At 45.7% G+C, this 20,541-nt stretch overlaps 1 protein-coding gene across 7 annotated transcripts in view; it reads right to left on the bottom strand.

Annotated features, from left to right (window-relative positions):
• Positions 1–20,541, bottom strand: part of plce1 (phospholipase C, epsilon 1) — an 82,301-nt gene extending 61,760 nt beyond the window's left edge. For 4 of the 7 annotated variants that reach the window (XR_009936963.1, XM_062527123.1, XM_062527126.1 and 1 more), the window contains exons 1-2: positions 20,278–20,541; positions 11,204–12,570 (exon numbers count right to left, since the gene is read on the bottom strand). Coding sequence is in view for 6 of the 7 variants with exons in the window: in XM_062527123.1 (XP_062383107.1) it covers positions 11,204–12,424 (1,221 nt within the window). In the remaining variant the exon portion in view is untranslated. Of the gene's footprint in view, positions 1–4,273; positions 4,376–11,203; positions 12,571–18,663; positions 18,719–19,733; positions 19,917–20,277 lie in introns of those variants that run through there. The other 3 variants (XM_062527124.1, XM_062527125.1, XM_062527128.1) reach the window with 3 other exon arrangements.

Genomic DNA, 20,541 nt, shown 5'->3' with positions numbered 1-20,541 from the left:
GTCAGCGGGGACGGACGCGGCTACTAGAGAAGTCTGGACGAGCAGAGCTGGTCTTCTTGTCTGAGGTGTTGAGAGACTGCCGGCCTGTGTGTGTGTGTGTGTGTGTAAGTGTGTGTGTGTGTGTGTGTGTGTGAGATTATGTTAGAGAATGTGTGTGCAGGAGTTAATGTGAGAAAGAGTGTGTACTTTTGAGAGTGAGAGAGAAAGACTTGGTTTGTGTGTTTGTGTGTATGTGTGTGTGCGCACACATTTGGCAATTGGTGTGTAGAGGGGACCCAGCTCCAGCTAATGATCTCTTGTTGAATTTCACACGGGGCTGTCTCACCAACCCAGCAGCCAATATCCCCCTACACACACACACACACACACACCTCATACATAATCCTGTAAGCTGCTGCTGTGTGCTACAGCTGGTGTGTGTGTGTGTGTGTGTGTGTGTGTGTGTGTGTGTGTTGTCAGGAGATTGTCAGGTAAATAACTGTGAGAATGAGAGGGGACTCAAGGGCCAAGGCACAAGAACTGCCTTTCTGCACTCAATCCTCAGTCCACCAATAACCCAGCCACACGGTGAGCCCTGCAGACAAACTCAGGGGGCGAGGAGGTCAGGGTAATACCGACGTGAAACGTGACTGTGGTCAAGGTGAGATCACAGCGGAAGAAAAATGACCATTTCAATCACAGAACCTTCTAGAATGGCCTTGGGCTAGAGGGGTCCCTGCTGCATGCTTGACTGTGTGTGTGCGTGTGTGTGAGAGAGAGAGAGAGAGAGAGAGAGAGAGAGAGAGAGAGAGAGAGAGAGAGAGAGAGAGAGAGAGAGAGAGAGAGAGAGAGAGAGAGAGAGAGAGAGAGAGAGAGAGAGAGAGAGCGACCGAAACAGACATAGGCAGAAGGAGACAAAAAGAATGTGTGTCACAGAGACATTGAGATAGAGATAGAGACACTAAATGTATGTGTGTGTGTGCACATTTGTGTGTGTGTGCGTGTGTGTTTGAGTGTGTCTCAGCCTGGAACCCATTACTGAAAACTAGGGGCTTCCCGCATGCCAGTGTTATCTCATCAGTCCCTTCTCATGAGGTCACACTTCAGAAGTCTCCAACGGACCCACCACCAACCCCCCATCTCCACCCCCCAAAAACCCCACTTTCTTGTGAGGTCACTGCACCCACAACACGCATAGAACAGACCACTGTACACCCTAAAATCCACAATGCATGTAAAGATGAATGGAATCATTTCATCGCAGTTCAGACGTTCCCACATGACCTGGTACAGCTACTTGTGAACCATTTCATCCAAATACATTCATTCAACTTCAAAGATTCATTAAATGTGCTGTTTGGCCATACACATATGCAACAACGCAAACGAGTTAGACCACTGAGGTCAATTCATTTATAATATCACTCAGAACAACCAGTGAATCATTATGTCAGAAATCAGGAAGTATCAGCATAAAAATAACACTGCAATAACCCAAGATAAACACAAGATGTGTCTACTTACTCTAAAGGCTGGAAATCTGTGAAAGAGCTTTCAAAGCCAAGAGTGCAACCTCCTTTCAGTCATTCTGGAAAGTGTATGAACAAGAGCGAGAGAGAGAGAACACCGCTGAGGAGGTGTGTGAGAGAGAGAGAGAGAGAGAGAGAGGGGGGGAGAGAGAGAGGGAGAGAGGAAGAGAGAGAGATAGAGAGAGGGAGAGAGAGACAGAGGGATGTAGAGAGAGACGGCAGAGGAGGAGGAGGGCGTCTATAGTCGCAGCCCAAGGGCTCCCATATTAGGCAGTGCGCTCTATTCTAAATAAGATCTTATCCTGCTGAAAAAGAGAACTTTCTGAAGATGGTCCCACACACACACAAATCAACAGCGCAGGGATGGGCAGGGGAGGGCAGGGCAGTCCAGTGCTGGACAGCAGAGACCTGACCACTATTTGGCAACGCAAATGTGCCGCTTAAAAGCCTTCCAAAACTACCGACTCGAGGACTGTCGTCACTTGTGCACTTGCAAATGCTGAAACACCGATCATGCAAATGCGACACAATTCCCAGTTTTCCACTTTATGACTTTATGGCACTTCCATCGTATCTTAACACCTAATCATGCAAATCGCCTCAATAACGGTTAAGCTACGTGTGCCATTAGAACAAGCCATTGGAAATATAGGGTTTCAATAAAAAATGTTTTAAAAACTCCATTTAAAAGAGTGTGCTCGTAATGGACCTTACAGAGCATCACAGCATGCGTGCATTCCGTGTTGCCTGTATTTTAATGAGTGAATTAGGTGACCGGTGAGCCAAGATGGCTGGCTGTAATGAGCTCATTAGCAGTGGCATGGGGGAAGGTGACGATCCCCTTCACCCAGGGGCCACTGGCGACGCACACCCAGCCCAGCCACCCACAACAACCACCAGGAGAGATGCTGTTGCCATGGGGACGCCTCAAACAGCCTCGCGCCTCGTTCACACCTGATGTGAGGCATATGTGCGTTTAGACTGTGTGTGTGTGTGTGTTCCTCTCCGATGCAAGGCTGCTGTGGAGCGATCATCTTTCACTATGTCTTTGCGCAGGACTGTTTCCGACACGCTCGTCTCGAGTGTGGAAAGCAGGCGCGATTTCTATTCTCTAGCTGCCTTGTGGCGGTGGTGTGACTGGAGGACTGGTGTGTCTCGTGGAGGCCGCGCTGTTGAAACGGAGACCTGTTCACGAGCGGAGCGGAGAAAGGTAAACGGACAGGTAACGCAGCTGTCACACATCACATATCTGGTGGGAATGAGGCATCTGTTAAAAAAGGATGCGGATGCATAAATTGAACAAATGAAAACACATCCTCTCTCTCTCCCTCTCTCTCTCACACACACACACACACACACACACACACACACACACACACACACACACAAACATTGTAAAACCAGTCTACTGCCGATAACACACTCCTATCTGCATTTCATATCTAGACACACTTGGACTCAGATGTGTCAGACACACACCTGCTCATAACTAGACAATCTTATATCTTAACAGACAAACTGCACAGGGAAATACTGGACAAGACTACAGACAACCTCAATCTTCTCTTCAAAACACAACCTTCCTCTCTGGCCAATACTGGTGACCCCCCGCCCCATACACACACACACACACACACACACACACACACACACACACACACACACACACACACACCTCTTTGCCTTGCACGGTGAGCAGCTTCTCTGAACACTGATCCAGCCAACATAAACGTGATTGAAACCGCCCATTCAGCCAGAAAAATAATAATCCATTCTGTTCCCTTGCTGCCACACATCAAAGTGTCTCGTGTGAATAGAGAGATTTGGGGCTCCGCTTACATGCGACAGACCTTTGATATGCTTATTTCGAGTGCTTACCAAGCAGGTCATTTGAAACAGTGTGTCTGCGTGCGTGTGTGTGTGTGTGTGTGTGTGTGTGTGTGTGTCCATGTCAGCAGCACATGGTGTGACTTCATTTTGGGGCTAATTTCCTAGAGCAGACCGTCTCTAGGCTGCAGAGTGCTCAACGCCCCACCCGCTAAGCTGACTGCTCACAGAACCACTACTGCTCCCTGTTGGACTGTACTGGTAATACTACTACCGAAGGGATTGGTGTTTATCACACTGTGGCCCGTTGTTTTTGCTTTCAGCACCACAAACTTGAGGCTTATTAATTAAGGCTTATTGCTGGTCGTCATGAAACAGCTTACAGAAGATACAGACAACACACAGTGGCCTTCATACAGCTGGGAAAAACAGCACACCATTTACGTGTAAACAAACACAGCCATGCTGAATGCTCCAATTCCTTACTTTAGATAAATGTTTCATTTTTTAATTGATTCAGTGTAAAATTGAGGAGTCTTTTAAAGAAAAGAATCCAATTATTTATCTAGTAAAAAAAAGTAGCAAAAAATGTGATTTAGTGAAACAGTAATTTAGACTGGTCTTCATGATTATGTACAATAACCACCTCCCCCTAACTGCTCTTGATCTTTGATTAGGACACATTTGGGGATGACATCAGCTGCTGAGATGACTGAAAGGCCCTTTTCCACATCAACCTCATCTAGAGAACAAAGGAGAGAAAATTCTCACATGAAGGAGAAGGATAATGGCTTTACTGGAAGTGTGCGTGTGTGTGTGCTCGCGTGTGTGTGCATGTGTGTGTGTGCGTGTGTGTGTGTGTGTGTGTGTGTGTGTGTGTGTGTGTGTGTGTTGTGTGTGTGTGTGTGTGTGCGTGTGCGTCTGTGTGTGTGTGGCACCTCTGGATTTTTCTCCGTGGTCCTGAGGTCAGCCCTTCTCTTGCGGTGTGGAATGCAGCGTATTCGCCGCCACATGTTCTCCGACGTTCTCACACGACATGCCTGTTCTGCTCGCTCCAGGGCCGGGGCGATGATGACACCACACACACACACACACACACACACACACACACACACACACACACACCAGACCCCCTCTCCTCCTATTGCATCAGCACACAGCTATCTGGCCCACATCCACATCATCAACTGGGTTCAGTGCCAGACGCACACACACCACACTTTTAACCACCGCTCAAGTTCACTAGGGGGCAGTGAAGAGCAGCCTGACATCCACAATGTTTGCAGTCACTACTACTGTTGACGTTTGCCATCTATGCTAATGCATTCTGAGAAATGTAAAAAATACCTTTAAAAATAGCTGAACGTTCCAAATACCTAGAGGTGCCACAATATTCTTACAAACCTCCACAATAAAGTACAAAATTACAGCTGAATTGGAAACTTGTGTTCCACATAATCTGTGCAGAACAGAGTCTCGGAGTTCAGCTTCGTCCATGGGGGTAGCTGGTGACTAACACGTGACAATACACTTCACTGTGACCTCAACAATGGCAAAATAACCAACACATGTGTGAGCATACTGGTGCATTGTTTGTTGACAATGAAGAAAAAAGAAAAGCGGTTTGGCAAAACTAACGAGGGGGGGGGGGGGGGGGCTGTCACAGAGGGGGCAGGCATGGGGGTCATGTGGTCATGCACCCCTCGCCTGGACCTCGTGTTGTATTTTACATATAGGGAGCCCACACACATATACGAGCACACACACATGCACACACACACGAGCACACACGCGAGCACGCACACACACACGCACAAGTATACACGAGAGCACACAGATGTTCTACACAAGGCCCACAGATGCCCCATCCACTTCCCCAGTGAGTGTCCATCCAACATTCACTCCACATTAATGTGCACACACACACACAGACGCTCACACACAGACGCTCACACACACACACACAATTATATGTGTACACCCACACCCACATAAACACACACACCAAATACCCCTCAGCTCCCCAATGAGCCACCCCCGACCAGTACCCGCCACCATCCCCAACACACACACACACACACACACACACACACACACACACAAGGGGGAATTGGCCATCTCCATTAGCCTGGAAAACCAGCGCCAACTGCTGGACGGCAAAATGTTTTGCCTGCATTTGGGTCTGGCCTCGGACCATTGAACATTTTGAAAACACTGCCCTGAATCTGGCAAACCAATCACAACGCAGAGATGTGTTTTGAATCAACGCGGGCGGGGCAGAGGGCTCTGGGGCGGGGTTTTGAGGGAGCGTTGGCCTATAGGCACAGACACGGTTTGAAAGACAACGGGTTGTGCTCATCAACAATGTTCCGTTGCATCCATTGATCGAGGCCAGACTAAATTAGACATCCAATCCATTTAGGCTGGTTTATCAGGCTACATCTCCATGGGAAAGTGGAGAGGGGCCAGGAAGCTCTGGTGGTGCCATGCCTATCCAAAAACTCAAGGTTCATTTACAGGACATCAGAAGAAAAAAACAAAAAAACAACACTCTTATTTCACAAACCAGTCAGGCCAGCAAACAACTACATCCAGTCCAACCGCTATACCGTCAAACAGCAGGAGAAGCAATCACATAATCCCATTTTGTAACTGATGTGGGATCAGCAGGGGCCTCACCCACTGACCCGGGAGCAGCCCAGCTAATGCCACACTCTTTCAAGTGTTGCAGTCACACCCTCTCCGCTTCCTCTGATAGGCTACTAAATGAGCCGAGCCGGGCCGTTTTTAGCTTTTCCTTACTTTGTTAGAGCGCATACAAAACACTCGACTGCTGCAAATACTGCGATTAGTTCCCACGGGGACAATAAACATGGGGATGGATGGGGATGGAAGACATCTGGACAAGACTTCTAGGAACTGGACGGGTCACATCAGGTTCACTGTAAAATGCTCCAATTCCAAAACAATAACTGCTGACACAGCATACAGTATTCATTTGAGACATAATTTAGCGCACGCTTTATTTCCAAAGCTATTTGGATGTTTACCGAAGGCAAATTACTCTTAAATATCAGATTATGTATTCAATTACCCAATTTACGACAAACTTTTACAGACATCTATCCAACTACATGCCCTGCGGTCAGTTTTTGTGGAGATATGTTATGCTTTTGTAGCTATCCAACTTTTTCTATAAATACTGTAATTATAATCATATTCATATCCCTATACTTTAACGGGAAAACTATAATTTTATTAAGAAGTTGCTAGAGCCTAATAGAGATCTCCAGCTGTGAACATATTGCAGGAGCCAGCTTGACATTCCCACATGAAAACGCTCCTTGTTCCAGATAGCTTCAGGACACAGGAGAATCTGGCTGGTTAAGGGACACTGTGTTACGGGGCTAATCTGTCTCTGTGTGCGCTGCTGTGGTTCAGCTTGGGACAGAATGCAGCAGGTCATGCAACATTCCTCCTGAATTGTGCCAACTTCAACATCACAGGGGGTGAGAGAGAGAGAGAGAGAGAGAGAGAGAGAGAGAGAGAGAGAGAGAGAGAGAGAATCATATGTCAAAACAAGATCAAAAAAGTCCACCAGCTACCAATGCTCAACTCAGCGAGTGATTCAGAAAGGGCAGGATTTACAGTCACACCTGTGTGTGTGTGTGTGTGTGTGTGTGTGTGTGTGTGTGTGTGTGTGTGTGTGTGTGTGTGTGTGTATAACAACCAGATACCGGTCACATTTCACAAGACTTTGCACAAACAGAGTCAAGGTGATGTCTCCAGTCCATTGCGCTGTTACAACAAAGTCTAACCAATATGTCCTGAACCCATGGTAAACATATGGTAGTTCATAACCAATCAGTTCTGGGAAATCCAAAGTACTTAAGGAAGTCAACCAGAAGAGGAATATGCCACTATGTTTGAGGAGTACATTTGCAAGTCATTAAGATAACAAAGGCTTGATTACTATGCTCCCGTTTCATTCATGTGTGTTTCTTTTGTTCTTTTGTGTGCATGTCGCTCTCTTCATGTGCATCTCTCTAGAGCTCTCTCTCTGTGTGTGTGTGTGTGTGTGTGTGTGTGTGTCTCAGCGCATGTGCTTGTGGAAAGACGGCTTCCTACTTCAACACACACCAATCCACCCACCAATCCCACAGGTAAACACGCCAGAGGCCAGCACAGACTCTTTCATCAGAGCCCGTCATGTGTAAAACCTTGTCTGCACACTCAGTCGAAATTGCCATGCGACTGGCCAGCCACCCATGGCCCGTGGGCCAAGTAACAGCCAAACACAACTTGAACTTGTGGACAACGGTGACCCTGGCTCCATCCTTAATGGCCACACGATGAAAGGGTTGAGGGGGCTTTTTTTGTGAGTGGGGAAGGGGTGGTGGGGGTGGATGTTGAGAATGTGTCTGATGTTTGCTGTTCACTTTCAGGGGGATGTTAGCTAATAACAGCTTGGCTGGCCACCACCACGAGGGAGAGGAATGCTGTTGTGTGTGTGAAGATAAGCTGGCGGAGGTACAGACAGAGAGGGAGAAAGAAAGATAAAATGAACAGAGAGAAACTCAGATATCGAAAGAGAGAAAGAAAGAAAGAAAGATAGATAGAAGGATAGATAGAAAGAAAGAAAGATAGAAAAAGAGAGAGAAAGAAGTCCATTCCTACGGTTAATCCACCACCTGAGATGTCCTCCCGGCCGATTAACTTCCTACGGTCCAGCGAACTTCACCTTCCAAATCCCCCCACTACCCACATCATGCTCTTTTCCTAATATCAAAACAAACAAGCCCCGAGAGGAAAAACAGACATGAACCACCACATGGAATCATATACACATACAGACTTCATTTCCTCTTGTGCATAAAAAAGCAATCAAGGAGACAAACAGAAGGGGTCACCTACGGTCAGTCACTTGGCTTTAATGTTTAGACTATATTGTATGTGCTGTATATATAGATGCTCTATCAATATTGTCTCTATAGCAGGGTGGGGGTGGGGGGGGGGGGGGGGGTGTTGGCCGGTTGACTAAGCAAGCAGTGAACTAATTGCTAGGGAGTAATAACAGAACGCATTGCATTTACTGCTGTTTGACAGAGGACTTGGCCTGACCAGAGTTAAAAGGGCATACCTGAGGATTTACCGGCAACCAGGTGTAACACCTGGTGAAGACAACAGATCGAGCAAAGGGCAAACAACACAGAACATGTTCAAACACGTCAGAGCCACGGGCAGATATTAAGTCCGCATGACAGTGGTGTGGCGTAATTAAGACAGAGCTACAACAGACGACACCCTAGATGAAGCATTGCAACAAGGAACATTGTGGAGAGGAAACTGGCTTTGCAGATTAATTTCTCACCATAACAAAAACAGACACATCATCACTCTGCACACTGACCCTTTAGCCTACGCTAACGGCATTTGAATCTTTAGCTGAAAGAAGAAGCATTCATAAGAAAATTCTGAGAAGAATTCCTAGTGTAGAAACGGTACAAATAGGGCAGACGCAATTCTCTGTGGACTGAGAACTTCGGGAAAAAGTTCGAGGGCAAAAGACCAATTCAATCCATAATGAGATGGAAGATAACGTCCAAGTTCACTGTGGCTAGAGTCTTGATGGTTCATTGGAGGGTGAAGGAGAGTTTAGTTCAGAGAGAGGAGGCACAGCTGATGCCTAGAGGGGCCTGACTTTGGGGGCTGTTTAACTCGAAACTCCGTCTGTTTCTCATTTATTTTTTCTCTTCGATTTGCCAAACACTCTCTCCACGATCTCCATCCCCTAAAACAACTTTTTTCTCATATACTTATACTGATATCAGTTTAATATTTCATTTAAATCCTTAACAAATATGTTTAAAGTACTCAAATCTACAGCTATACACACCTTTACTGGTGATGGTAGGCCTAAGTATGTCTATGCAGGACAATAATCCGCCTATTCCAGCGAGCCCGACTGTTGCCCCAGAAACAGCACTGGAAGGCATTCTAATGACAGCCTGTGTCAATGAGCCCTTTTCTTTATGAAGCCAAGACTGGAGCAAATGGGTGATGCAAGCCAAATTCTATTGTCACAAAGAGACCATGAAAACTAAAGCCAGTCAGCAGACGAGTCAAAGAGCACACACACACACACACACACACATACACACACACACACACACACACACACACAGAGAGAGAAAGGCAGACATGGAGACAGAGGTTTTCCCTGCTCCATCAAGGCATTCTGAGAATTAACAGGGTCACGATGATTGACCAAAGCAGACAGCCAGTGGTTTCTCAAAGCCCAGAGGAAACATTCAGAGTCTGCTTTTGCTATAATGCTTGGCCCCCATGCACGCTGGAGAACTAATCAGCTACTGCCAGTTACATCCAGGCCTCTGCAAACACTGGAGTATGCTGGTAGTGGAGCACTGAAAACCCGTAGCTTCTGAAAAAAAAAAAACTAACCAAAACCAGGTTTTGACAACCAGGTTTGTTTCCTTTTTAAACAATCTGCTATCAATCCTAAAAAGTCAAACGGTCTCTGAATTTTGTTAAAGATTGATAAAGATTCCATTATCAATTCGGGATGGCATGCATCAGTTCAGGATGAGCTGTGGTGGGAACAGCAAGAAACGACACACATCCTGGAACAATGTGAATCAAGTGTCCTGCGTCCAATTTGCAAAATGAGAATTTAATGGCTAGAACAGAGTAGTGTGAAACAGAAACATTGGCCAAAGCCAGCTGGGGTCCTGGGCTCACCAAAGACCAGAGCGCTGCTAATCAATTTTCCACAGCATTAGGCTGTGGTAAAGACATGTAAACACACACACACACACACACACACACACACACACACACACACACACACCTCTTCAACACATGAAAATCCAACAGTATGAGAAGACGGAAACTTGAGTCAAACCACAACGTTGGTTGAGCCCCACGCAAAACAGCCGAGTGCAAGGACAACATGAATATTTGTGTACTGTGCTGTACACATGGGTTCACTAGGCCAAAGGCGGCCGTTTTCCAGAGTGCATTCCCAGGAGCCCCACGGGTATATTACTGCACACCCCTAAACTTCCTGTAAATCTCGGTCATGCTCACATAAATCCCAAAGACAAACCTAAGGAACTGAGTCTCTGTTTTCGCTCCATGCACTCCTTCAACACAGTGCACTTTATAGTAAACAATCATCATCATATAGTTATTAATCGTGTAGTATAACGAGTGGATGTTCCGAACATGAGATGTTCATGTTATTTGCAATGTATGTATGTTAAAGGAGGAGTCCTCGATCCTGAAGAAAGCCATTCAAAACACAACCATCCTTTCAGTGTCCTTGAACATTGCTGATTGGCTGCAACAGTGTATAGGGCAGTTTGATACATTAGTTTGTTTGTATCCTCTACAAGTATGCTTCCTGTCTACTGAGCCAGAGCCTGTGTACAAACGCCAAGTACAACGTACGAAGCATACAGCAGAGAACAGAGGACCATAAAGAGAAATAAGCTGAATTTGATATAATGTAGGACTGTGCCTTTAAGGCTTTAGTTGAAACAATATGCTTCCTTTCATGGATCAATATAGTACAGGCAGTCCAATCCAATCCTACTCAGCCTTACATCACGGTGAAAACGTTTTTTTTTTTTTCATTATACGAGCTGCCTTGTGTCTTCAACATGTGGTCCTACTCTTCTATAGACATTCCAGCCCTGAGTTATGGACGTGCTACATTTCCATGCTGGGAAAACTGACATCACACATGTGTGCGACTCACATGGAAAAGACACAGGCGCGCTAGCCAGGACAGAGAAGGCTTTTCTCTTCACATGTTAACACCGGCGTGAGAGATGAGGCGCCCTTACCTGTGAAAGTCTGCGGCCAGGGTAGCTGAGGAGCGCCTTGGAGACCTGTAGGTGAACCAGCAGAAGGGCCGCCTCGCGTCCCGGAGAAGCTTCCAGAAGCTTGGTCCGCTGGGTCTCCTCGCGAGCAGCGTCGCACACCGCCTTGGAGATGTGACCCGACAGCAGGGTCCTCATGATGGTCCTGGCGCCCGGGCAGACCGTGCGCTGGACCCTCTGGTTGTTCTTCTGGTACCGCCGCACCAGGAAGGTGGAGCGCTCCCTCTTCTGCCGCACAAACTCGCTGTCCGACACGGCGCCTCCGTCGCTGTCGCGGTCACTCCCGGAGGTCACCAGGGGAGACGCGCTGTGGGCCTTCAGGAGGCACTTGGGTCGGGGCCGGCCGTCCAGACGCTCCAAATGCTCCAGGCTGGAGTAGCCGTTCTTCAGGCAGTGGCCGCAGCGGACGTTGGCCCTGAACCCCAGCCCGCCGTCGCCCGTCCGGTTGAAGGCCGAGGCGAAAGTTCCGCGCTGCGGTGACGCCGCGGGCAGACTGCTCCTCCTCGCCCCCAGACGGCCGGCTGGCATGACCTCATCCGGCTGCCCGGCTGCCCCGGCATCGTCCAGCTGGCACAGCGAGCCGGTGGAGCCACTCAACCCAGATGCCGCCCCTCTGACGTGGACACAGTCGGAGGAAAACTCCCCAAGCGGCAGACCGTCAGATGGCTGCTGCCTGCCAGGCGATGATGATGATGATGATGGCGATGAAGACGCCCAGTTGGCTATAGGACTGCCTGCTGGAGACTTTGCCTGCTCCGAGTTACTTGCCCTCCTATGCCCCTTACCATGAGGCCTTTCCACCCTCTTCCCAGAGGTGGCGCTCTCGCTCATTTCGTGTTCTGTGTACCCAATACAAAACGAGTGTCCCGGTGCGTTCGCTGTCGACTTCCCTGGTCTACAGAGAAGGCACCGTCCTGCAGGAGGACTTATTGGGGACAGTGAGCCCTTCCTCTGTCTGGTGGCTGCAGTGCCCTGGTGTGAACAGCAGGGCGGCGATGTGGGGCTTCCATACACAGAAGGGACCCAGCTGCGAGTGCGCCGGTGGCTATTTCGGTCTGCGGGGGCCATGGCGGGTGGCCTCTTCCCCTGACTCTTGCCACCGACCGCTGCTGCGTCCAGCTCCCCTGAGGCCATGGCAATGATTAAAATTCCAGCGTGTTTGTGACTCTTCCAACCGTCCTTCATATCACAGTGGAGCTGCGCCAGAGGATCGGTCAGTCATGAGTGGACACGCCCAAAGCAGTCTGTCAGAGCGGTGAAGAGACCGGCGATACTCTCGGCAGGAATTACAGGTCCAAGGCGCAGGGTTCTGACTCACTGTAGATCAGGGCCTGAAGTGACAGAAAGTGTTGAAAAAGAAAGAGAGAGAAAGAGATATAAACAGATACATAGAGAGACAGAAAGAGACAAAGAGTGAGAGAGAAAGAGAGAGAGAAAGAGAGAGGGGGGGGATAGAGGAAGTTCACATTAGACAATGACATTGACAACACACAACATTAGCAAGCATGATTCACTGATCACCTGATTTTTCATTCCCTTTGACTCCTCAGAGTTCTACAGAGGTTACTGAAAGTTTAAGATGAGCGTGCCCTTGTGTGGGCTTGTGTTTAGGCTGTTAAGGAGGTTTCCTGTCAACACCTCCATGGTGCTTCACAGACTGATTTACGTCAAGGATGCGTGATGTTTTCATAAAACGCAACACAGATGCCCTCAAGGTCTGGTCCAGCAGCAATGTTTTGTCCATCAACTTCTCATTTATTTGTAGTTTAACATTTATAACGCTTCCTCTGCCTGACAATTACCCCCTTATTGGCAAGACCAAAATTGGACTGAGATTTGCACACATTTACACACACATATATTTACACACTGTAATCAATGCTCACTTTAGCCATCATCAACTTGGTCTGGACTGCTTCATTGCATGCTATTCAAATGAATCATTGATAAATAAAAATAAACAAAAAAACACATCATAAAAGCAAATGGGCTTGTTATCACAATAGCATGGAGTCCTCCAAAAAGTATTTTCAAAGGCTCTCTCTCATGTTCTTTCCCTCTCGCTGAGAAATGTCCCGAACTATCTTCTGCCTCTCCCACTGCATCAAAATCAAACACTTGCAAAGAATGAAAGGGAAAACATGTGGGGGCGACACGCGAGGAATTCAAGGCCTCACAAGGGGGCACGGATGAGTTTGGATGGAGGGAGGGGGTAAAAAGATTAAGGGAAATGGAAGGTGGGGAGGCAGCTGATTTTAGGATCAACTGAACTAGTGAAGTTCTGCAGCCCCACCGTCCCTAGTAGGGATGTTAACCGGTGACTGTTTGACCGATGGTTGACCGTATCCACGTTAGCCGATCAAAGTTGTCACTAGTCGGTTAAAAGAAAAAAAAAACGATCTCTAAATTAGGCTATTATTATAGACAGTGGACTAAACGCTACTACAGCTAGCCATCTCATTCCAAGGTCTTCTTTGCATTTAGTTAACAAATTATCCCTCACACTCAATGTGTAATAACTCGCCTGCTTGTAGGCTAGGCCTACTTAATAAACCAATAAAAACATTCGCACGCATGCCTTGGCCGGTGCGTCTTTTGCAATCTGGAGGTGCCCGTTTTATCCATTGGTATTATCGTGTTGCAGCAACTTTCCGCATAAGATGGGTTTAGATTTGGAAACACATTACATCTACATTTCAGGAAGGGTCAGCAATGGTAACAGATAACATAATGATGATCATCTTTCTTTATTATTGTTAGTACTTCCTCAAACTATGGCGTCTCTTCGGAGCGGTCATTTTCTTAAGGAGCCGCGGCAATTTCAGTTTCAAATGAGCTTCTAACGCTAGACAAACGCCTTTATTTGCAACGCGATCACCTTGTACCCAAACCATTTCGAAACGAAGGAGCCATTTGTCCTCCACTTACTTACAAGCTCCTTGGTTTGCGGGACTCATATTTCGCGCTGTAGGGGATTTAAAAAAAAAAGTGACGTGAGTGAAAGTGCGGCGGCGCCGCCGGGGCTGTGTGTGTGAGCGGGGGACAGAGAGATGCGACAGAGTTGAGAAATTGCGTGGCTGTTATTTCAAATAGCGTAGAATATTTTAAACGAATCGGTTAACCGGTTTCAACCGGCTAATGAGGCTCGGTGGTCGGTCAAGAAAATTAGTAGTTTTCGCCATCCCTAGTCCCTAGTTCTCACACCCACACAAATGCAGGCAGGCCGTAAATATGGGAGTCTGAATGGTGTCGCCCCTGCTCCTATGCTCATCACTGTCAAAGAGCAAAGTCCCGGTTACAGTCAAGGAGTCTGTCTGGAGCCTTCAACTTCATTTTCAAGATACTATCTCTAACTCTACATACAGTACAGGCCAAAAGTTTGGACACACCTTCTCATTCAATGAGTTTCCTTTATTTTCATGACTATTGACATTGTAGACTCACACTGAAGGCATCAAACTATGAATTAACACGTGGAAATATGTACTTAACAAAAAAGTGTAAAACAACTGAAAATGTGCCTTATATTCTAGTTTCTTCAAAGTAGCCACCTTTTGCTCTGATTACTGCTTTGCACACACTCTGCATTCTCTTGATGAGCTTCAAGAGGTAGTCACCGAAAATGGTTTTCACTTCACATGTGTGCCCTGTCAGGTTTAATAAGTGTGATTTCTTGCCTTATAAATGGGGTTGGGAATCAGTTGTGTTGTGCAGAAGTCAGGGGTGATACACAGCTGATAGTCCTACAGAATAGACTGTTAGAATTTGTATAATGGCAAGAAAAAAAGCAGCTAAGTAAAGAAAAACGAGTGGCCATCATTACTTTAAGAAATGAAGGCCAGTCAGTCCAAAAAATTGAGAAAACTTTGAAAGTGTCCCCAAGTGCAGTCGCAAAAACCATCAAGCGCTACAAAGAAACTGGCCGTCCCAGGAAAGGAAGACCAAGAGTCATCTCTGCTGCGGAGGATAAGTTCATCCGAGTCACCAGTCTCAGAAATCGCACGTTAACAGCAGCTCAGATTAGAGACCAGGTCAATGCCACACAGTTCTAGCAGCAGACACATCTCTAGAACAACTGTTAAGATGAGACTGCCTGAATCAGGCCTTCATGGTAGAATAGCTGCTAGGAAACCACTGCTAAGGACAGGCAACAAGCAGAAGAGACCTGTTTGGGCTAAAGAACGCAAGGAATGGACATTAGACCAGTGGAAATCTGTGCTTTGGTCTGATGAGTCAAAATCTGAGACCTTTGGTTCCAACCACCGTGTGGACTGCAGAGTGAAGGCAAAAGGGCCAACAAGTGCTAAGCATCTCTGGGAACTCCTTCAAGACTGTTGGAAGACCATTTCAGGTGGCTCTTGAAGCTCATCAAGAGAATGCCAAGACTCAGTGTGCGAAGCAGTATTAAAAGCAAAAGGTGGCTACTTTGAAGAACCTAAAATATAAGACATATTTTCAGTTGTTTCACACTTTTTTGTTAAGTATATAATTCCACATGTGTTAATTCATAATTCTAATGCCTTCGGTATGAATCTACAATTTTCATAGTCATATAGTATGAAAATAAAGAAAACTATTTGAATGAGAAGGTGTGTCCAAACTTTTGGCCTGTACTGTATATCAATAGTTTGTTATTAGCCTTTTTAAAGAGTTTGGATTGTCAGGATAAAGTTTCTACCACCTAGCCCAGTTCATTCATTAGGATCCAAACAGAGATGAAGTTAGAAGCGACCAAACACCTCCATGTTTTCCCTATTAAAATACAGTTACACGAGTAGTCACACGACCAAGTATGGTGAGACAAAATAAATCGTGGTGCATTTGTAAGCAGGTAAGAGGGATAACTATATTGTGTGGCAGAATAACAATTTGGAGCACTTAGACTCGGCGCAGTAATATCCTCACTCCAAAGTGAAACTGAAAGTGCAAGAGTGAGGATATTACTGCGCCACACAATATAGTTATCCCTCTAACCTGCAAGTGAGTGCACACATTGAAACGTGAGAGGTATGTATCAACTCTTCTTAGTTAAGGGAATAACGTAGTTTAATATGAAAAAACGGTGATGTGTTCCTTTAAAGTTCGACAAAGGCAACAAATTCTTCCCCCTGCAATGCATTCATTGTTGATGGTAAACTTAGGGTCTATTGCACATTTTGAAAATAAGCTATTGTATTACTGCACAATTCTCCTTTGGGAGACAATTAATGGTTTATCTTATCTGAATTATTGAGCTCTTAATTAAACTAACACAAATGGTTGCATAAATGACATGACAGTTACATCATACATAATGCAACTTCCTCATTCTTGTACCATACACAGTTGAATATAACTACTTAGCCTAGCCTAGCCTATATTGATTACAACTGTTGCATTGGCATTTCCGCTGAGCTGCAGACACTACCTCCGCCTCCCCCACTCACTCACACACACACACATTCCCATGAACACATCCATGATTCACTCTGCATAGACAGGTCAGACAGGAGAAAGTGAGGCAACCACACAACACAGGACAACCACAAACTTAATGACCTTGCCCTCAAAGCATTCCCCCACAGCACAATATGATTTGAATGCTCAACCGACCAAGGTTTCATTATTTTCAGACCGGCACCGGCTGCAACCATGACAACACAGAGGTTCCCTCACAGAGGGACGTTGTAAGTGAGACGTCCCGGTGGAGAACCACTTACTAAAGAACCCCCACATCCCTTCCCTGTTCTCAGTTTGAACTATAATAGAACAGTAGAATAGTTCTTTCCAGTACAAATCACTACCTACGACAAACCTTCCATTTGAATGACTGTGTTTGAAAGGTGCTATGAAGGCAATGTGCCTTGACTTTCCTATCCATTTTGAGACAGTTTAATGTTGCCAAGTTAGTCACAACAAGGCTACACTTCTGTACAACAATTCTCTGCTGTTATTTCTCCGGTCTCCTAGGTATGAAGGGAGTCAAAGTAAGCAGAGTAATGTTTGCCTATGCACACGTCCAATGTATTTCTATGCAATCTAGTGAAGCACACTCATCAAAAACTAAAGTTAAAGTCAGCAAAATCTGACTGCTAAGACAGGGATAAACTTTGGACATGGATGGACCATCTCAAAGTTGAATATCTTTTTATTCCCAATAGACTGCAAGACCAGAATGTCACCAAGCGCAAAGAGGAGGAGGAGGAGGAGGAGGAGAAAGCGAGGGAGGTAAAAGATAACAAGACTAACAGCAGATGTGAGAAGTCAGAAGAGCAGAGAAGAGAGGGTGTGTTGTAGGAAGACATAGTTGCAACTGGTCGTTACGGTCACCGCCACATTCCCATCCCACACAAGAGGGATGCTGAAAACTCTTTAACTATCCCAAACATTCCCCCAGCATCATTGCAACATTCATATGAACTCACAAGAATTTGTGACTTACCATTATGAAAGTTAGTGTCACAGGTCACATGACATGAACTCATGGTAATTAGTGAGAACATTATATGAAAGTCATGATACAGGAAAAAAAACAGGAATTTGAGAATAAAAATAATGAAAGTTAGCAAGAAATCAGGAAGTTGAGATCATGCCCCCACAATACCAAGCTTCTCATAAGTCAGTGTTGATAAAAACACACAGTTTGCCCAACTCTGATATGCACACTGCTGCTCTTGAACAATGTTTACACAAAGACTTGTCAGTAAAGGAGATTATAGTCCACCTGGTCACAAATCAATATAACCTTTCACCCAGGTCCCAGACACCAGCAGACTGATAATGTGCAGATTTCTGACACAGATGCAGGTAAATCTGGGTAAAGTAGATCTAAGGGACAGAGACAAAAGGGTGTGACACCAGATGTTGCATTGCCAGATCAGTCAAAGATTCTCGTTTGGCCACCTGCTGCTAAACCTGGGTGTGTCGAGCGCGTCTTCATTTCACAACAGTAAATCTTTTTTCACTTCAGTTCAGCAGGAAACAGCAATTCTTGAGGTTTTAGAGGATAAGATCAAAATAAAATAGCACGCGAATCAGTGACCTCCAATCAAAACTCCTCACACACTAGGCCGCTGTAGACGTCACAATAACTGCCCAATGAAGATTAAAGCAATGATAGCCTCGACAGAGTAAGTGTCATGAGTCAAGACAAAAAAAAAAAAAAAAACGTCAGGAACAAAATAATTAAGTGACTTAAGGGTCAGCAGTCTAATTAAGGCTGCCTCTCCATGAAAGCTGCATTTCAGAGTTAGAATGTGTGCAGAGTTAAAGGTAATATTTTTTGTGAACCACATGACAACATGAATGAACCAACATGAAACTAGGTGGCTTGATGTGTAAAGGCCTTACGTCAGCAATAACATGAAGGTGAAAGTACAGGTTATCTAGTTTCCTGGTGCAAACATCTGATTTCGAAGTGTTTTGAAGAGAACATTACTACATACATATTCTTGTTTTCCCCAGAAGAAGTCGTGCAGAATCGCTTCTCCGTGGTTTATTCAAATTACAGGATCACTTCTTGAAGCTTCACAGTCCCAGATGTTTGGTCAAGAAGTCAGGTAAGGTTACATTAAAGCTCTTGAAGCCAAACAGATTCAGAGAAAAAAATTATCTCACAGAGTGCTCACATTCAAGGTCTCCATGTCTGTCTACAGCCGCTTGGTCTTTTAGGAGGTAAATTGCTAACTGTGAAAAACCGTGTCTATGTGAAAAACAGCCATCGCAATGACTATCCATTCAGTGATACTGTTATCCCAACCAGTCATGGTCATGGAATAATATACACCTCCACACTCAGCAGTGGTGGTTAAGAAAATGAAACAATGACACAGTGCAAATTCCCTATTCTTGGAAAAGCTCGGAGACCATATGGAACTGATTAGTCGTCATGGCTGCACAGGAGGATACATAAACTCTGCTGGGTTGGCCGGAGAGACAGTTAAGACTGAGAACACACTTGGAACCGTCCACACAAAGAAGGCTGGAGAGAAAGACCCCAGAACATTGGCTATCAGGAACTCACCAGCAGATAACACTGTCAAGAACAGAAGCATGTTTAGAATCGAACTGGATTGCAACAAGCATACGCTGACAACATAACTTGCCTTATGTTGTCAGAGCTGGTAAAGATTTTTTGCAAAGTAAGTTTGACCAAAGCACATAGCATATGCTATGTTATCTCTGGCATCTAAATCTTCACCAACTGAATCAATTAAACTGAGGAACTAGCACAATGTTGCACACTCAACCAGGGGCCATCACTGCAACAGTGACCGGGAGACTAGACTGTGTTTTTTTCTCACAAAAACACACAGCACAAAATCCCACAGGCACACAGTAACACAGAGAGACAGAACAGTGTTGAAAACAGACCTGTGCAAACAGATGTGGAACACCACAGGAAACAGACACACAGGCAGACAACAGCAGAGCATCAGGCACAGGACGCTGCTTAACAGTATGCGTGCCGTGCAATCTACCACACCAGAATCATCAAGGGAACAAGTGCACTCACATTATCATGGCAGAATCGTGTTTTCATTATGGTACTGTGCGGCACTTCGCCAGGCAGTTGAGAATGTGTCCATTGGTAGAACCCTGAACTTGCCCATGTAAAATAATTCTGAACATTTAACGAAAGACTGGGAGTGTACCATCACTTGATCTAGGCACTTGTTCTCAGAGACATGCCATACCACTGAAGATGATCCACCCCATCCGTCAAACTGGTCATTTGGATCACGAGGGAAACGTTTGGAAATCAGATATGCAAACAAACGCACGGAGAGAATACAATAGCCTACTTTGAAAAGTGGGTAAATGTGTTTAGCCTATACGCTAACTGTTAAATTATTATCGATATCAGAGGCAGCACGTGTCTGTCTGTGACTAAACTTACGTTACTTTACACCTGACTGGACATTCACCAACATCAGCTCAACAATGACTTGTTTCGACTGCATTTTTACAAACATTAGAGACACTATCAAATTAAGTTTGCTAACTTGCACGTGACAAAGCGCGCGAACTAGGAAAACCGAAAACAAGAAGATACTCACTTGGGTAGATAGGATTCTGGCATTCCACACACTGCTACTACCAGCTACAACCAAACTCCGAGGAGTCCTTGAGCTCTGAAGTCCTCTGCATTATGTGAGTTTAGTGTTTACAGTAATCAAATATGTTCAATATGATCACTGCGATACAAACTTACGCCATGACTTTGTCACTTGAAAAGCACGGTTTAGTGCACCCTTGCTGAGCTCGACTAGCCTGCACTGAAACTGCCAAGTGAGGGACTAGCCTGGTGAATGGTGACTGAC

The sequence above is a fragment of the Sardina pilchardus genome, chromosome 22 (genome assembly GCF_963854185.1).
Source record: "Sardina pilchardus chromosome 22, fSarPil1.1, whole genome shotgun sequence".
Lineage (NCBI taxonomy): Eukaryota > Metazoa > Chordata > Actinopteri > Clupeiformes > Clupeidae > Sardina > Sardina pilchardus.
This window is presented reverse-complemented; position numbering and strand designations above follow the sequence as displayed.